The sequence below is a fragment of the Pleurodeles waltl genome, chromosome 10 (genome assembly GCF_031143425.1).
Source record: "Pleurodeles waltl isolate 20211129_DDA chromosome 10, aPleWal1.hap1.20221129, whole genome shotgun sequence".
In the NCBI taxonomy this organism is placed as follows: domain Eukaryota; kingdom Metazoa; phylum Chordata; class Amphibia; order Caudata; family Salamandridae; genus Pleurodeles; species Pleurodeles waltl.
The window spans coordinates 502,170,528-502,190,650 of NC_090449.1; the positions used below are offsets into that span (position 1 = coordinate 502,170,528).

At 46.8% G+C, this 20,123-nt stretch overlaps 1 protein-coding gene across 3 annotated transcripts in view; it reads left to right on the forward strand.

The window, feature by feature from the left end:
* The window catches only part of SCAP (SREBF chaperone), a 657,412-nt gene that overhangs the window by 546,661 nt on the left and 90,628 nt on the right, over positions 1 to 20,123 (forward strand). For all 3 annotated transcript variants that reach the window (XM_069210888.1, XM_069210889.1, XM_069210887.1), the window contains 2 exons: positions 2,164 to 2,365; positions 5,163 to 5,278. In XM_069210888.1, coding sequence (XP_069066989.1) covers positions 2,164 to 2,365; positions 5,163 to 5,278 — 318 coding nt within the window. The remainder of the gene's footprint in view (positions 1 to 2,163; positions 2,366 to 5,162; positions 5,279 to 20,123) is intronic.

Below are 20,123 nucleotides of genomic sequence, written 5' to 3' on the forward strand. Positions count from 1 at the left end.
TCACATGCGCCCTCCCACCTCCCCGGTAGCCTGTAGCCGTTTTTTTAGTTGCATGAAAATTGTAAATATGTAAATAAATAAATATTGTTTTAATACACATTAGGTACATACATTACTACTCCATTGCATGGGCACCTCTAGTATACTCACAACTCCTACCTCACCCTCTGCGGGGAAAACAATCTAAGATGGAGTCGACGCCCATGCGCAGTGGAGCCGAAAGGGAGGAGTCACTTGGTCCCGTGACTCGAAAAGACTTCTTAGAAGAAAAACAACTTGTAACACTCCGAGCCCAACACTAGATGGCAGGATAATGCACAGCATGTGAATCTGCAGCGTCTCATGCCACAAACAGATGTACACTGGGTAAGTGACATTTTCCATATATATATATCTATATATCTATATCTATATATATAGATATATATATATATATATATATATATATATATATATATATATATATATATATACACATACACTCTACCCTTCACATATGCACCCCCCTGCATCGCACACAACATACCACTTACACACCACTATCCATTGCCATTCCACCACAACACGTCCATGCTGTAAACACACATTGACGTACATCCATGACACAACATGCAAACACTAGTGACACTGCACCCGCACACAACCACAGAAACCAACACACATCTACACAAACACACATCACAATGACTGCCACACACCATGCACCTGAATGTTGCACGCTGCAACACAACGTCCACGCCATTAAGCAAGTGGCACATAAACAGAAACGACACCACACACTACATCTCCCTCCACCTCACCCAGCCAATTGCATTGCGCATACACATACTAAGTCACACACACAACTTGATGCACAACATGACAGGTACTGGTCCCCCTGCAATTTGCACACATCGCCACAGTTGACAAGTGTGAATGTACTGTCATTTTGGTGCCAGCATTCATTTGGCAATGAATATTGGCACCATAATGTCTTCGATATTCGTTGTGTACCAGTGTGTCCCCACCCTATGCCTGTCACAGTAATTTAAAAATAATTATTGTGACATGTATATGTCTGCAGTGGTCCTGAGCTCATAATACACCTGCCTACCTTTGTGTGCATAAGGGCTCCTATGTACTAAATGGACAGAACTAAAGACTTTTGTAAAACCAAACAACTTTTTTTTGCTTTTTCGCCCCCTCACAAAGGAAAGCCTAATTTGTACATTGGGCATTGCTAGGTGGAGAGTTAAATGTATACAAGCATGTTACTTTAAAGCTAAAAGAACTCTGCCTCTACCTCCCTATAGCACACTCTAATCACAAAATAGGGGCTTCAATGGCTTTCCTGGGCTATATTCCTTTAGCTGATATATGTAAAGCAGCTACATGGTCTACACCACACACCTTTACTAAACATTATGTGGATCTCCTAGCACTGAAACAAGCTAATGTAGGTCAGGCAATGCTACTCACTTTTCCAAACAACTGCAACACCCACAGGTTAGCTACCGCTTTTGGAGGGCACTGCTTTACAATCTGTGCAAAGCGTGTGTATCTACAGCCACGCATGCCTTCAAATGAAAAATGTTACTTACCCAGTAAGCATTTGTTTGTGACATGTAGTGCTGTAGATTCACATGCACCCACCCTCCTTCCTGGGCACCTGTGGCTGTTGCAGTTATTTTACAAGCTGATTTTCTTGGCCATCTCTTTTATTACACTTACTTTGCACTTTATTCACATCCCCCTGCAGGAAAACAATCTTAACAAGGTAGTTGATGCCCATGCCCTTTATCACCAAGAGGAGGCGTTACTCTACCGTATGACTTGAAAGACTTCTTAAAAAAAAAAAAAATTTGCACACTTCCGGACCGAACACTAGAGGGCAGGAGTATACTAAGAATATGAATCTACAGCACTATATGCCACAAACAGATGCTTACTGCGTAAGTAACATTTTCATTTCAGCATACTATGCAAGGTATGCCAGCACAGCATTCCATTATCTCATCAGTGGACTGATGCTACATTTTTTTATGTTTCTTTTTACGAGATGACATTATAATTCTGCTTGTGACATGTTCAAATGTCAAAGTATTTACAGATTTTCCACACTTCTATTATTGAAAATGACTTGTCATACTATATCTGGTGTAATCTTTATTTTTTAAATTCTAGGGTGGCAGCCCTTGGACTTGCCTCTGGAATACTGCTGGTCCTTTTGCTATTCTGTCTGTACAGAGTGCTGTGCCCGAAGAACTACGGCCAGAATGGCCTCTCACACAGCCGTAGAAAGCGGGTTGACCTTCCTTGTGATGATTATGGGTATTCTCCTCCCGTCACAGAAATCGTCCCCCTAGTTCTCAGGGGCCACATCATGGTATGTTTGTGTGATGATCGTCAAAGAGTAAATGTGTGTTGAGTGATTTTTTTTTCTGTGTGTAATTTAAATAGTAGTATTCGATTACTACAAGTTTATCCATTATTTATCATAAGTCTTGCACTTTTCTGTACAAGAGATCGTGTTTTGGGTGATTGATTTGTCATAGAGCACATAATAATGTGCAAGGAACTTTGCCAAGAATGTAAAGGTCATTCATTACCAGATTATCTTTTATAACCAGTTCCTTCATTCTACCAATTACAGTAAATAAAGATCATCTCTGTCCGTACCAGTTGTTACTGGGAATTGAAGATACTTACATTGCGTGGGAGACTGATACAAACCTGATACAAACCTGCATAAAATGCTTCTACCTGAGCATCTTGTGAATACTACAACAAACTTAGGACACCCCTCTTTAATAAAGCTATTGTATAAACTTCTGCTTTATTGAATGCCCTACAGGAAGAACCTGGCCTATATAACTGAGTCCAGGATCATATATTAACATATGCATAGAACTGTTAATCTTGAAAATGAGTCCTGAGCCTTATTCTATGAGAAATGCGACATCTGGCAAATCTCCTTTAAAAAATGAGGATACATACTGTTTGTATCCTCTGCTAATAAAAGAAGAATCTTAAATATTCTTTCGAAGAGGCTTTTAGAGACCAAGCATTTACAAGATGCCATTGACATAATGTAAACATCGACAGCGTTTTGGGTCTCCATTTTATTTTTATCACAAAAGACATTTCTCAATTTCGCCCGTAAATCTCACTTCTCTGATGTCATGGTTTCAGTCAAGCATGTCTTCACCCTAGATATGATTGAAGTGTCCTAATCCAGCCCTGCCCTCTGTATTATGGATGTCCACACCTTAATGCTTCTACCACACTCTCCTCCTGCATCTTCATATGCAATCCAACTTTGCCTTTTGCACCAGTGTCCCAATGGAACAAGAGAGTGCAGGTCCTGCCCGCATATCAGGCCATTTGGCCCACGTGTCTTGATCACTACAATAGGCCCTTTTCAACGCAGTTGTTAAATATGAATATGTTTTATTGACATTTAAATCAAGTGTAACAGTTATCTGATACTAAAAATAAGCGTTCTTCCCTTCTCCAACTTGTGTATCCCTTCCTCTATCTGTATCCTCCCTCTTCCTTTTTCTACCACCCTCCCTAAAGTGCCTGTCTTCCCCCTTATATTTTTTCTCCATGGTACAAGATTTATTCAAGTATTGGAGATGGTAGCTCATTGTTTCTCTTTAAAACTGTGAAATTGTAATTGTCAGTTGTGGAATTATCCAGAATCTAAGGCACTCTGAGTCTCTTAGGGCAGGGACGTTCTTTATAGAATCTGCTAAAGAAGTCTAGGAGCTGGCCCTATTGATTTGTAAAGTCTTTTTCTTCACCTTTAGCAGCTCTTGATATTTTTTTCATTCCTAGAATTCATTTGGAATTTTGTAGGGGGCGTTGTGTGCTGTCCCTATAGCGAGAGGATAATTTGATTGTTTGTTTCACAGCTAGTAATAAGTGGGAAATTATCTAAACTTTTCTACCACACAGTGGGTAAATGTACACGGCTGGGGACCCAACAGTGCCACCTCAGGGCATTTAACCAGCTCTGAACCTTTAATCGATTCTATAGTTACCAGTACTGAGATTTAAAATTATTTTAATCTGGGACAAGGCCACAGGACGTGTCAGAGTCCTGTCTTCTCTGCATCCCCTACAACATCTCAAATTTCCACCCTGTCCCATCTGTGGTAACCAGATGGGACAGGGTGGGACAAGGATTACTCTACAACACTTAACACTCCACTCTGACACTCCGACACTCCACTCTGACATGCTACAACGCTCCACACTACAACACTCCACTCTACGATACTCCACGCTATGACACCATTCTGACACTCCACTCTAAAACACTCCATGCTATGACTCCACTCTAGGTCACTTCTTGACACTTTATGCCCCTCCACTCTAATCTCTGCCCCCTACTCCACGCCCCACCCCTCTCTCCCACTCCGCTCTACCCCACAACACACTACACCATGACACGCTACAACACTTTACTCCACTCTGTTCCTCCACTCTCTGCCACTCCATTCTACTCCACTCTGTGCCACTCTGCTTTGCACCTCTCTGTGCCACTGACTTTTAGCCACACTGAAAAGCAGCCACATTGCTGTACAACATAGGGAAAACACGTTGGTAAAGCCAGTAGCTCTTGCAGGGGAGACACCTAATGGCTTTGCCAATGGTTGTTAATGATGTGCTTCTGCTTCATGGCTAAGGTGCAGTTCGTCAAACAGTGGCCTGGGTTCTAATCATAGCTTTCCCTACCTTTACCCATTGTATAATTCTGTGCAAATGTTTTCATTGCCATCTCTTTGACCAACTGGTCAGCGTTGCTTTCTTTCAGAGGACATTAGCACTGGGACTTACTTTTGAGGGTAATCAGTGTGCTTTATACATTTCTTTCATACCTCCCTATTGGCAAACATGAAACCTATAGAAACAGTCTAAGTATTTATTAACTTCTACATACAAAACTGGATATTTCCATTTCCAATGTTGGCTGTTCCATAGTCACATGTTATTCACATTCCCTGCTTTAAGATGTGAGGCACTTGCAACAGGCATGCACAGAGAAATGTGTTAGTTGTAGAAAGTGTGACAGTGATGTGCTTCAGAGTTAGTGTATGAAGTTGATAAGCTGAACTACACCCCAGATTGTGTTTTTGCTGCCTTGTGCTGTCACTAATTGCATGCTTCTCTTACAGGATATAGAATGTCTTGCCAGCGATGGGATGCTGCTTGTGAGCTGCTGTCTGGCTGGGCAAATCAGAGTATGGGATGCCCAGACTGGAGACTGCCTCACCGTCCTCCCAAAACATGGGTAGGTGATGATTATGGATATATTGGGTCAGAGGTGCTCATTATGATGGTGCGAGGGCTGCTGAGACTGATAGATTATCCTATCAAGAGCTAGAAACATGTTCATCATATACACAGTGAGGTTGCTAGCAAGGATGGCCTTCGGGCCACTGAGACAGAAGGCAGCCTCTCATTCTGAAACAAGGGTAGATGATCATTATGCACACAAGGGGTGTTACGAATGATTGAACAGCACAGGCTGCTGAGAATGGAAAATGCTGGATTGTCCTACTGAAACACTGGTAGATAACCATAATACACATACCTACAAACAAGTCGGTCATGGTGAGAAGATAGTTCTGTTTTTTTATCATGCTTCATTGTGGTTCTTAGACACTGAATATAGCGAGCTACTGAGGGTGAAGACTGTTTCTTGTCCTGATCATTATCACCACTTAGGTCAGTGCTTTGTGGAATGTTCTGTAAAATTGTAATGCTACTGGAATAGGATTTGACAGATGCAGTAAATACCACATGGTTTGGGACTTATGTTATCAAGTATTTGCAACATACTTGGCTCACTTCAGCAGTTCTAGATTATTTGGATCATCATTTTCAAAAATGTCTAATATGTCAGAAGTATATTGTAAGGAAATGCCTCCTTGGCATGGTTACCCCCTGACTTTTTGCCTTTGCTGATGCCAAGTTATGATTTGAAAGTGTGCTGAGGCCTGCTAACCAGGACCCAGCACCAGTGTTCTTTCCCTAACCTGTACCTTTGTTTCCACAATTGGCACACCCTGGCATCCAGGTAAGTCCCTTGTAACTGGTACCAAAGGCCCTGATGCCAGGGAAGGTCTCTAAGGGCTGCACCATATCTTAAGCCACCCTGGGGATCCCTCACTCAGCACAGACACACTGCTTGTCAGCTTGTGTGTGCTAGTGGGGATAAAAAGACTAAGTCGACATGGCACTTCCCTCAGGGTGCCATGCCAACCTCACACTGCCTATAGGTATAGGTCAGTCACCCCTCTAGCAGGCCTTACAGCCCTAAGGCAGGGTGTACTATACCATAGGTGAGGGCATAAGTGCATGAGCACTATGCCCCTACAGTGTCTAAGCAAACCCTTAGACATTGTAAGTGCAGGGTAGCCATAAGAGTATATGGTCTGGGAGTCTGTCATGCACGAACTCCACAGCACCATAATGGCTACACTGAAAACTGGAAAGTTTGGTATCAAACTTCTCAGCACAATAAATGCACACTGACGCCAGTGTACATTTTATTATGAAATACACCCCAGAGGGCATCTTAGATATGCCCCCTGAAACCATACCCGACTTCCAGTGTGGGCTGACTAGTTTTAGCAGCCTGCCACACACCAGACATATTGTTGGCCACATGGGGAGAGTGCCTTTGTCACTCTGTGGCTAGTAACAAACCCTGTACTGGGTGGAGGTGCTTCTCACCTCCCCCTGCAGGAACTGTAACACCTGGCGGTGAGCCTCAAAGACTCACCCCATTTGTTACAGCACCCCAGGGCACTCCAGCCAGTGGAGTTGCCTGCCCCCTCCGGCCACGGCCCCACTTTTGGCGGCAAGGCCGGAGGAGATAATGAGAAAAACAAGGAGGAGTCACTGGCCAGTCAGGACAGCCCCTAAGGTGTCCTGAGCTGAGGTGACTCTGACTTTTAGAAAACCTCCATCTTGCAGATGGAGGATTCCGCCAATAGGATTAGGGATGTGCCCCCCCTCCCCTCAGGGAGGAGGCACAAAGAGGGTGTAGCTACCCTCAGGGCTAGTAGCCATTGGCTACTAACCCCCCAGACCTAAACACACCCCTAAAGCTCCCAGAACCTAGGTAACTAGATTCCTGCAACCTAAGACAAAGAAGGACTGCTGACCTGAAAGCCCTGCAGAGAAAACGGAGACACCAACTGCCTTGGCCCCAGCTCTACCGGCCTGTCTATCCACTTCAAGAAAAACTGCAACAGCGACGCGTTCCACAGGGTCCAGCGACCTCTGAAGCCTCAGAGGAATACCCTGCATCTAAAAGAACCAAGAACTCCAGAGGACAGCAGCTCTGCTCCAAAGAAGAAACATCTTTGCAACAAAGAAGCAACTTTTAAGGAACACACGTTTCCCGCCGGAAGCGTGACACTTTCCACTCTGCACCCGACGCACCCGGCTCGACTTGTGGAAAAACAACACTACAAGGAGGACTCCCCGGCAACTGCGAGCCCGTGAGTAGCCAGAGTTGACCCCCATGAGCCCCCACAACGACGCCTGCAGAGGGAATCCAGAGGCTCCCCCTGACCGCCCCCACTCCTAGTTAGGGAGAGCAGGGTTTCTCCAACCCTCTATCCACAAGTGATAGTCAGAGATGCTGCTTCTCTCACAGGAGAGTCCAGCAACTCTGGAAGCATTGAGGGCAGCCTCAATGAAGAGGACCTCCTGCTAGCCAGCATGGCCAAAAGATTGGCTTTAGAGAGACAGCTCGTAGCCATAGAAAGGGAAAGACAAGAGATGGGTTTTGGTCCTATCAATGGTAGCAGTAACATAAATAGGGTCAGAGATTCTCCTGACATGTTGAAAATCTCAAAAGGGTTTTGTAACTAAATATGAAGATGGTGATGATATCACCAAATGGTTCACAGCTTTTGAGAGGGCTTGTGCAACCAGAAAAGCTGGGGTGCTCTCCTTTGGGAAATGTTCACTGGAAAGTGTAGGGATAGACTCCTCACACTCTCTGGAAAAGATGCAGAATCCTATGACCTTATGAAGGCTACCCTGATTGAAGGCTTTGGATTCTCAACTAAGGTGTAAAGGATTAGGTTCAGGGGGGCTCAAAAATCCTCGAGCCAGACATGGGTTGATTTTTATTGACTACTCAGTAAAAACACTGGATGGTTGGATTCATGGCAGTGGTGTAAATGATTATGATGGGCTGTACAATTTATTTGTGAAAGAACACCTATTAAGTAATTGTTTCAATGATAAACTTCATCAGCATCTGGTAGACCTAGGACCAATTTCTCCCCAAGAATTGGGAAAGAAGGCGGACCATTGGGTCAAGACTAGGGTGACCAAGACTTCCACAGGGGGAGGCCAAAAGAAAGGGGTCACAAAGACTCCCCAGGGTAAGAGTGTTGAGCCATCCAAGGGAAAAAGTAAAGAGTCATCTATAGGGCCCCAAAAACCTGCTCAGGAGGGAGGGTCCAGAGCCTCTTCACAATCCAATTTTGGGTACAAGGGTAAAAACTTTGATCCCAGAAAGGCCTGGTGTCGTAGCTGTAATCAGCCAGGACACCAAACTGGAGTCAAGGCCTGTCCCAAGAAAGGTTCCACTTCTAACTCTACTCCAGCTAACACTGGAATGGCCAGTCTCCAATTGGGATGAACAGTGTGCCCAGAGCAAATCAGGGTTCACACTGAAGCTACATTAGTCTCTGAGGGTGGGTGGATTTAGCCACACTGGCTGCCTGGCCCCCTAATATGCAAAAATACAGGCAGCAACTCTTAATTAATGGGACAAGTGTAGAAGGCCTGAGGGATACAGGTGCCAGTGTCACCATGGTGACAGAGAAACTGGTTTCACCTGGTCAATACTTGGCTGGACAAACTTATCCAGTCACCAACGCTGACAATCAGACTAAAGTACATCCCATGGCTATGGTAACTTTAGAGTGGGGAGGGGTCAATGGCCTGAAACAGGTGGTGGTCTCCTCAAATATCCCTGTAGACTGTTTGCTTGGAAATGACCTGGAGTCCTCAGCATGGGCTGAGGTAGAACTCAAAACCCATGCAGCCATGCTGGGTATCCCTGAACTGGTGTGTGTCATGACAAGGGCACAGTGCAAGGCTCAGGGTGAAAAAGTGGTGTTGGAGCCTTGAAAAAGGGCCCAACCCTCCAAGAGAAGAGGAAAGAAGACTGGGGAACCAGCTTCAACGCAACAAGAGAAAGAGAACCTCTCTTCCCAGGAAGAAGTTCTGCCCTCTGAGGGAACTGAGCCCATGGAGTTGGAACCTTATCAGGTTGAGCTCCTAGGTCCAGGGGGACCCTCAAGGGAACAGTTGTGTAAGGGCAAGAAACATGTCCCTCTCTTGAAGGCCTTAGGCAGCAAGCTGCTGAAGAGTCCAAAGGAAAAATAACAGGAACACATAGTCTATTGGGAAGATGAACTCCTTTACACTGAGGCAAGAGATCCCAAACCTGGTGCCACTAGGAGAGTGGAGTGCCTCAGGAGTTTAGGGAGTTCATTCTGACCTTAGCTCATTATATTCCTCTTGCTGGGCATTTGGGACAGACCAAGACTTGGGAGAGATTAGTCAACCATTTCTATTGGCCCAACATGTCCCAGAAGGTAAAGGAGTTTTGTATCTCCTGTGCCACCTGTCAAGCCAGTGGTAAGACAGGTGGACACCCAAAGGCCCCCCTCATTCCACTTCCAGTGGTGGGGGGTCCCCTTTGAAAGAGTGGGTGTGGACATAGTGGGTCCACTTGAACCTCCCACAGCCTCAGGGAACCAATACATACTAGTAGAAGTGGATCATGCTACTAAATGCCCTGAAGCAATTCCCCTTAGGTCGACTACTGCCCCTGCAGTAGCCAAAGCACTCATTGGTATTTTTACCAGAGTGGGATTTCCTAAGGAGGTGGTGTCTGACAGAGGTACCAACTTCATGTCAGCATACCTGAAACATATGTGGAATGAGTGTGGGGTGACTTACAAATTCACCACACCATACCATCCACAAACAAATGGTCTTGTGGAAAGATTTAACAAGACATTGAAAGGCATGATCATGGGGCTCCATGAAAAACTCAAAAGGAGATGGGATGTCCTCCTGCCATGTCTGCTTCTTGCCTACAGAGAGGTGCCTCAGAAGGGAGTAGGGTTTTCCCCCTTTGAACTTCTGTTTGGCCATCCTGTAAGGGGACCACTAGCTCTTGTGAAAGAAGGCTGGGAGAGAGCTCTTCATGAGCCTAAACAAGATATAGTGGACTATGTACTAGGCCTACGTTCAAGGATGGCAGAGTACATGGAAAAGGCAAGTAAAAACCTTGAGGCCAGCCAACAACTCCAGAAGATGTGGTATGACCAAAAGGCTGCTATGGTTGAATTTCAGCCAGGGCAGAAAGTCTGGGTTCTGGAGCCTGTGGCTCCCAGGGCACTTCAGGACAGATGGAGTGGCCCTTACCCAGTGCTAGAGAGGAAGAGTCAGGTCACCTACCTGGTAGACCTAGGCACTAGCAGGACCACCAAAAGGGTGATCCATGTGAACCCCCTCAAACTCTTCCATGACAGGGCAGATGTGAATCTGTTGATGGTAACAGATGAGGACCAGGAAGCTGAGTGAACCTCTCCCTGATCTCCTCTCCACAGACCCTAAAGATGGCTCAGTTGACGGAGTGATCTATTCAGACACCCTCTCTGGCCAACAGCAATCTGACTGTAGGAAGGTCCTGCAACAGTTTGCTGAGCTCTTTTCCCTAACCCCTGGTCAGACACACCTGTGTACCCATGATGTGGACACAGGAGACAGCATGCCTGTCAAAAACAAAATGTTCAGACAGTCTGACCAGGTTAAGGAAAGCATCAAAGTGGAAGTCCACAAGATGCTGGAATTGGGAGTCATTGAGCACTCTGACAGCCCCTGGGCTAGCCCAGTGGTCTTGGTCCCCAAACCTCACACCAAAGATGGAAAGAGAGAGATGAGGTTTTGTGTGGACTACAGAGGACTTAATTCTGTCACCAAGACAGATGCCCATCCCATTCCAAGGGCAGATGAATTAATTGAGAAGCTAGGTGCTGCCAGATACTTAAGTACCTTTGACTTAACAGCAGGGTACTGGCAAATCAAAATGGCACCAGGAGCAAAGGAAAATACAGCATTCTCCACACCTGATGGGCACTATCAGTTCACCTTGATGCCCTTTGGTTTAAAGAATGCCCCTGCCACCTTCCAAAGGTTGGTGAATCAAGTCCTTGCTGGCTTGGAGTCCTTTAGTGCAGCTTATCTTGACGATATTGCTGTCTTTAGCTCCAGCTGGCAGGATCACCTGGTCCTCCTGAAGAAGGTTTTGAAGGCCCTGCAAGCAGCAGGCCTCTCTATCAAGGCATCCAAATGTCAGATAGGGCAGGGAACTGTGGTTTACTTGGGACACCTTGTAGTTGGAGGCCAAGTTCAGCCACTCCAACTCAAGATCCAGACTATTCTGGACTGGGCAGCTCCAAAAACCCAGACTCAAGTCAGGGCATTCCTTGGCTTGACTGGGTACTAGAGGAGGTTTGTGAAGGGATATGGATCCATAGTGACACCCCTCACAGAACGTACCTCCAAGAAAATGCCCAAGAAGGTAAACTGGACTGTAGAATGCCAACAGGCCTTTGACACCCTGAAACAAGCAATGTGCACAGCACCAGTTCTCAAAGCTCTAGATTACTCCATGCAGTTCATTGTGCAGACTGATGCCTCTGAACATGGGATAGGGGCAGTTTTGTCCCAAACAAATGATGATGGCCTTGACCAGCCTGTTGCTTTCATTAGCAGGAGGTTACTCCCCAGGGAGCAGCGTTGGAGTGCCATTGAGAGGGAGGCCTTTGCTGTGGTTTGGTCCCTGAAGAAGCTGAGACCATACCTCTTTGGTACTCACTTTGTAGTTCAGACTGACCACAGACCTCTCAGATGGCTAATGCAAATGAAAGGTGAAAATCCAAAACTGTTGAGGTGGTCCATCTCCCTACAGGGAATGGACTTTATAGTGGAACACAGACCTGGGACTGCCCATGCAGATGGCCTTTCCAGGTTCTTCCACTTAAAAAATGAAGACTCCTTGGCATGGTTAACCCCTGACCTTTTGCCTTTGCTGATGCCAAGTTATGATTTGAAAGTGTGCTGAGGCCTGCTAACCAGGCCCCAGCACCAGTGTTCTTTCCCTAACCTGTACCTTTGTTTCCACAATTGGAACACCCTGGCATCCAGGTAAGTCCCTTGTAACTGGTACCCCTGGTACCAAGGGCCCTGATGCCAGGGAAGGTCTCTAAGGGCTGCAGCATGTCTTATGCCACCCTGGAGACCCCTCACTCAGCACAGACACACTGCTTGCCAGCTTGTGTGTGCTGGTGGGGATAAAAAGACTAAGTCGACATGGCACTCCCCTCAGGGTGCCATGCCAACCTCACACTGCCTATAGGTATGGATAAGTCACCCCTCTAGCAGGCCTTACAGCCCTAAGGCAGGGTGCACTATACCATAGGTGAGGACATAGGTGCATGAGCATTATGCCCCTACAGTGTCTAAGCAAAACCTTAGACATTGTAAGTGCAGGGTAGCCATAGAGTATATGGTCTGGGAGTCTGTCATACACGAACTCCACAGCACCATAATGGCTACATTGAAAACTGGAAAGTTTGGTATCAAACTTCCCAGCACAATAAATGCACACTGATGCCAGTGTACATTTTATTGTGAAATCCACCCCAGAGGGCATCTTAGAGATGCCCCCTGAAACCATACCTGACTTCCAGTGTGGGCTGACTAGTTTTAGCAGCCTGCCACACACCAGACATGTTGCTGGCCACATGGGGAGAGTGCCTTTGTCACTCTGTGGTAGTAACAAAGCCTGTACTGGGTGGAGGTGCTTCTCACCTCCCCCTGCAGGAACTGTAACACCGGGTGGTGAGCCTCAAAGGCTCACCCCTTTGTTACAGCACCCCAGGGCACTTCAACTAGTGGAGTTGCCCGCCCCCTCCGGCCACGGCCCCACTTTTGGCGGCAAGGCCAGAGGAGATAATGAGGAAAACAAGGAGGAGTCACTGGCCAGTCAGGACAGCCCCTAAGGTGTCCTGAGCTGAGGTGACTCTGACTTTTAGAAATCCTCCATCTTGCAGATTGAGGATTCCCCCAATAGGATTAGGGATGTGCCCCCCTCCCCTCAGGGAGGAGGCACAAAGAGGGTGTAGCCACCCTCAGGGCTAGTAGCCATTGGCTACTAACCCCCCAGACCTAAACACACCCCTAAATCGAGTATTTAGGGGCTCCCAGAACCTAGGCAACTAGATTCCTGCAACCTAAGACGAAGAAGGACTGCTGACCTGAAAGCCCTGCAGAGAAGATGGAGACACCAACTGCCTGGGCCCCAGCTCTACCAGCCTGTCTCCCCACTTCAAGAAAAACTGCAACAGCGACGCGTTCCACAGGGTCCAGCGACCTCTAAAGCCTCAGAGGACTACCCTGCATCTAAAAGGACCAAGAACACCCGAGGATAGCGGCTCTGCTCCAAAGAAGAAACATCTTTGCAACAAAGAAGCAACTTTTAAAGAACACACGTTTCCCGCCGGAAGCGTGAGACTTTGCACTCTGCACCCGACGCCCCCGGCTCGACTTGTGGAGAAACAACAATACAGGGAGGACTCCCCGGCGACTGCGAGCCCATGAGTAGCCGGAGTTGACCCCCATGAACCCCCACGACGACGCCTGCAGAGGGAATACAGAGGGTCCCCCTGACCGCGACTGCCTGCTTCAAAGAATCTGACGCCTGGTAAAGACACTGCACCCACATCCCCCAGGACCTGAAGGATCCGACCTCCAGTGCAGAAGTGACCCCCAGGTGGCCCTCTCCCTTGCCCAGGTGGTGGCTTCCCCGAGGAGCCCCCCCCCTTGCCTGCCTGCTTTGCTGAAGAGACCCCTGGGTCTCCCATTGAATCCTATTGCAAACCCGTTTCCTGTTTGCACTCTGCACCCGGCCGCCCCCTTGCCGCTGAGGGTGTACTTTTTGTGCTGACTTGTGTCCCCCCCGGTGCCCTACAAAACCCCCCTGGTCTGCCCTCCGAAGACGCGGGTACTTACCTGCTGGCAGACTCGAACCGGGGCACCCCCTTCTCCATTGAAGCCTACGCGTTTTGGGCACCACTTTGACCTCCGCACCTTACCGGCCCTGAGCTGCTGGTGTGGTAACTTTGGGGTTGCTCTGAACCCCCAACGGTGGGCTACCTTGGACCCAACTTTGAACCCTGTAGGTGGTTTACTTACCTGCAAAACTAACAAACACTTACCTCCCCCAGGAACTGTTGAAAATTGCACTGTCTAGTTTTAAAATAGCTTATTGCCATTTGTGTGAAAACTGTATATGCTATTTTGCTAATTCAAAGTTCCTAAAGTTCCTAAGTGAAATACCTTTCATTTAAAGTATTGTTTGTAAATCTTGAACCTGTGGTTCTTAAAATAAACTAAGAAAATATATTTTTCTATATAAAAACCTATTGGCCTGGAATTGTCTTTGAGTGTGTGTTCCCCATTTATTGCCTGTGTGTGTACTACAAGTGCTTAACACTACCCTCTGATAAGCCTACTGCTCAACCACACTACCACAAAATAGAGCATTAAAATGATCTCTTTTTGCCACTATCTTACCTCTAAGGGGAACCCTTGGACTCTGTGCATGCTATTTCTTACTTTGAAATAGTACATACAGAGCCAACTTCCTACATATATGTAGAATCATTTTATCCAGTGCGTAATTCTCTATACCTTTTTAATTAAATACTATTGTAAGCACTGATTCAATGTTGTGGAAAAAATATAAAATCAATTTGGACAAAAGGGAAGACAAGCTGGTATTAGCCTAAAAATTGTTCATTTATCTTACCCCTCCCGACAAAAGGCATAACTGATAATTTCATATGTTGCTTTAATGATTTCTAAAGACCACAATAGACTTTGTGAATTTTAGTGCTCGCTCTGCAACACTCTTGGGCTGCTCGCTGACTGTAAAATTATTTTTTTATTACAGTTGGTGGAGTACCTAATGCATTAGAATGGAGACAGAGGGGCACACCCAAATAGTCATTAGAACAATAGGGAAACTGAATTACTCCTGTGGACTCATTCAAGATATGATTGACAATGCTTTAAACTAATAGTTGAAGGCACCCGATCAAAAGATGCCAATGACTAAAGGAAGCTATATATTTGCCACGAGTGATGCAACTGCCATACTCATCAAACCTTAAAAGGCCCTTCTACGTTCTTTATTTCTTTCAAGTCCACCCAGAAGAAATCTGGGAATCATATGACTTTGGGAAAAGTCCTTTGATTTAAATTTCTTTAGCTTCTGACTTCTGTCTTTATTTAGAATTGAATATTTAGAAGCTCCTGGAGGCTGCCAGGCTTGCTCACTGAGGCATACTAATCACAGTACTTATGGATCTACTGTCCAGATCACGACTTAGTCTTCCAAGAAGCCTGGCATTTTCAAAAAACCCTTATACTCTATTTGGGGTGGACTCTGACAGTGATACTGTGAATTAATTTGCTCAATTATACACAGCTGACAGTTGGTGTGAGGACCTTCCAGATGCCAGTAGTCTGGAAACCTCACCAGACACTGGGCTAGTTCAGCCTCCCGGCACTGCCATGGAAGAAAGTGCCTCCCTCCCTATAGTCATGTAAAGGGCGACTAAAGTTCTCGACCTCTAGTTATCTACTAAGAAAGTGTAGACTAATATCCTCACTGAGGTGCATCAGCCTGGGCGGCAATAAAAAAGGATCCCTGCTTCCATTCAGTGAAGGCCTTAAAGGCACCCTTTTTGAAGCTTGGGCTAAACCCTGTTCCATAGAGCCGGTGATCAGGCAGATATAGTGCAGCATTATAGTCCAGGCCTGAGTGACCTGGACCTCTGGACTCAGCATTCGAACTCTGACAGCATATTTTTGCACTGTTCAAAGAGCAAGGTCAACCCTAATGCATTTCCTACCACACCTCTTTACATAGAATCGAAGCATCTCAAACCTTTGGGAAGCACTTCAGTCGGTTAGAAACCATGTTCTGGTAATGCAAGCTGTCTCTTAGGGGGTTATACTCACGCCCTCTGGGACTTGCTTATACAGGTCTTACTGAGAATTTATATGAAGTATATTTGAGGAGGAGGTTCAGATCTTCAGGGGGCATGTTGTTTCAGACTTTAAAGCAAGGCAGAAGGCCACACAACAGCTGGATCTGATTCTGCATATGTAGCAAGGGGTGAGTAGGTGTCTGGCCTAAACAGAGGTGTCTGTCTGGTAAGTTTGTGAGAGTATGTGGTGTTTAGGTACCTGGCACTAGTGTTGTGCAAGAGTTTGTTTGTGCACATGAGGAGTTTGAATAGTGCTTGCTTGTGGACTGGGTGCCAGTGGATGTCCTTGAAGCATTAGGTGATGTGAGTGCAGGGTGGGACGTTAAGAATGAACATGGCCTCTGAGGTTTTTATGGCCTGGAGTTTTCTGGTCAGTTGATTGTTGATTCCTCATAAAGTGTAGTTTACAGGGGTTTCTGTGCGTGTGTGTGTGTGTGTGTTGTGTGTATGGAGAGGGATGGGGGGGATTCGGGGTGGGGGAGACTGTTGGGTGTTTGGAGATCCAAATTTGGCAGGCCACCAGGTGGAGAGGCAGAGCGAGGTCTCTGCCGCAAATACTACTTCCGTCCTGTTTATGTTGAGCCTGAGCCAGTAGTTTTTCATCCTTCTGGCTACTTTGGTCATACAGGGGGTGAAATTGGTCCAGGTGTTTGGTTTCTTATCTGAGAGTAAGGCATGAGATTGAGTATCTTCAGCGTAGGATATGATGTTGATTCAGTGGGCGCAGAAGATGCTGGCGAGTGTGGTCATGTAGGTTTGGAACAAGGTGGTGCTGATTGATTCTTGTTGAACTCCACAGATGAAGTTGACAGCATCCAAGGAGAAGGGGGCCAAGCTGACAGACTGGGTACAGCCTGTCAGGAAGGGGCAAATCCAGTGAAGTGCAGTTCCTTTATGCTGGATAAGGATGGGGATGGGAGATGATGTTGAAAGGTTCAGAAATGTCCTGTAGGACGGAGGCCACGGTGTCACCTCTGCCCGTGATCATCTAGGTGTCTCCTAAGGCAGCAATGAGGGTTTCTCTGTGTTGTGCTTGGGCCTGGATCTCGATTGATTACTGTCAAGGAGATAGTTGTCGTTGAGGTGATGTCTCCGCATTTGTTTGTCATCTTTTCTGTGACTTTTGCTGAGAGGGTAGCGGGGAGATAGGCTGGTATTTGACTAGGGCCTTCTGGTCTGTTAAGGCTTTCTTGAAGAGGAGCAGCACTGCGGTGTGTTTCTACGCATCGTCATAGAGGTGGCTGTGATGATTTAATTGTACAGAATCAGACTGTGGGTTGTGCTAACGGGGGTCCAGTTCTTTGATGAAGACATGGTAAGGGCAGGGATTTAAGGGTGCTCTGGAGTGCATGGACTCCTTTGTTTTTGCGGTTTCTTGAGTGGTGGTGGTCCTCAGGGTGTTGGTTAAGTTTGGTGGGCGGGTTGCAAGGGTGGAAGTGTCCAGATGGGCTCGAAGTTGTCATAGATCCTGGTGACCTTGTTGCTGAAGAATAGGGACAGCTGGATGCAGGAGTTCTGAGGAGGGGGATTAAACTTGGACCTGCCGGGTGTTTGTTTACGCATCCCTGTCCTACAGTCCCAAGGACTGCTAACTACAGTTCACAGGGGGGCAGGAGCATTTTTAGTTTGCAGAGCTCCTCATTAGCCTCACCAGTGCCCCTCTGGTGTTCACGAAAGTGATAGGGGTGATTGTAGCACATCTTTTGAGGTGAGGGGTTCCATTCTTCCCCTACTTTGACGACTGGTTGCTGAAGACTGGTTTGCTCCAGGCAGTTTTCAACCACCTCTAGGCTGCGTCCAACCTCCTCATTTTTTGGGGTTCACTACAAATGTGTTCAAGTCACATCTAACTCTTTGAAAGGCAAGTCACATCTAACTCCTTGAAAGGCGATTCCCCTTCATCGGAGGACATTGTTCAGTTTTGTGGCTTCCTTGCGGAATGGAGAGTCTAGAATATTTGTTCTGTGATTCCCATGTTACAGCCTCTGTCCAGGGTCTCAGAGAGTATGACTGAGGATGCTGGCAGTGATGGCATCCTGCATCCTGTTGGCCAAGCACATCAGGTGGCATATGTGGGATCTGAAGTCCAAGTGGGCACAGCACCAGGGGGACCTCTCCGATCACTTTTCGATTTCGAAGGAAACTGCAAAAGACCTTCAGTGGTGGACCGCGATTGGGTAAGTGGCAGACCCTCTCCCTAACCCACCCAGAGCTAACTGAGGGGACTAATGCATCGTTCTGGGTTGGGGCAGCCATTTGGGAGAAGTGAAGTTCAGAGGAATCTGATTTACGGTAAAATCCCAGCTCCACATCTACCGTCTAGAGCTGCAGGCAGTCTGCTGAATGTTTATGGCCTACCTACAACTCATCAAAGGGACGCTGATGCAGGTGTTCATGGACAATACCACCACCATGTGGTATTGTAACAACCAGGGCACTACACCTCTACAAGTGACTGGAACACCAGAAGATTTTCCTAGTAGCACACCACCTGGTGGTAACACTAAAAGCAAGGGCAGACTAAGTCAGCTGCCACCGCCTAGTGATTCATGGATGACAGTAAATCCAGAGGTGGCACAAGGTCGCTTCCGTGAAAGGGCTTGATCTGTTTGCCACTGCCAAAAGCATGCAATGACAGCACCTTTAGCAGCTGGAGTTTCCTAGGCATTTCTCCCTTAGGGACACATTCTACCTGGAGTGGAACTTGAGCTTCTGTTACAGCTTCCTATCAATACCTCGCCGGCCCTGAGTTCTACAAAAAATAAGGAATGACTGTGCCCCAGAGTTCCTTGTGGCACCAAATTGGGTAAGGAGAGTATGGTATCCAGAACTCCTGGGTATTCCCATCTGTCCTCCAATCAGGCAGGCACTTTTGAGAATCTTCTGTTTCATCAGCAGGACAGGACCCTACACATGGGCCTGCACAATCTTCACCTCCATGCTTGGAGATTGAGCAGCAAAAGCTGAATGCCTTCAGTTCCCTCCCGAGGATGTAGCTGTTATCTTGGCCACCAGGCGTCCATCGACCAAATCTGCATGTTGTTTGGACAAATTTGTGTCTTGGTGCAGTACTCTTGTATTGTTCTTAGCCTATCAAGAGCTTGCCTTTAACACAGTTAAGGGATAGAGCATTGTAGCACAGATTCCTTACCTTAGAATAAGCCCTAGGTGTCAGACTGGATCTAGACATTTTTCATGAGCAGGACCCCTGTCGACTGGTAGGTGGCATTGTTCGGTACTGCATGGTGTCAAACTACGCCAGAAGTGACTTGCCCGGTGTGTATGTAGGTGCCACCCCAGCACAATGAAGTCAGTTCTCTTCTTTCCACACCAGTCATCGCAGAGCTGAAGAAGAGCTACCACCAGTATTTTTTGACTGACCTATTTTGGACATTTTGTCAAGATTTGTTTGCATTGATTAGCACAAAATGCACCCCAAGGCTTTGAGGGAACGGTCCCTCAAGCTCCTAGCCTCTACGCCCTGACTGTTGTGATCCTGGTCAGGTTCCTACATTGGTCACTGAGGCACTCCAAGCACTTGTTGTCACAGTCAAGGGCATCTGGTAAGTCCACAGACACAAGAAGAGCTGAAGTCATAGAGATCTTAAACTTCGCCACATCCGTCAAAGTCATCTGACAAGACAAGGGAGCGTTGGCACTTGTAGCCTAGCTCTGTGGTGGAGCATGGGCCATTCCAGCCCTTCCCAGAGTTTCCGGGAGCTGGAGCAACCCCCACCCAGTTACATGCCTTCTATCAGGCCATGCACCTCATATTTGGACGGCCCGTCCCTCCTGGAGCACCTTTGAGCACAGCAGTTCGAGAGGGGCCGGTATTGGTCTTACACCGGCTCTGAAGGGGGCAGACTTCCCATGACAAAGTCAGTGCCTTATTCCTATGGTAGGTTTGGATGGGAAGGGTTCTGCAGACCCTTATCAGTACCAGTTAGAAGATCCCGAGGACAACTAGTA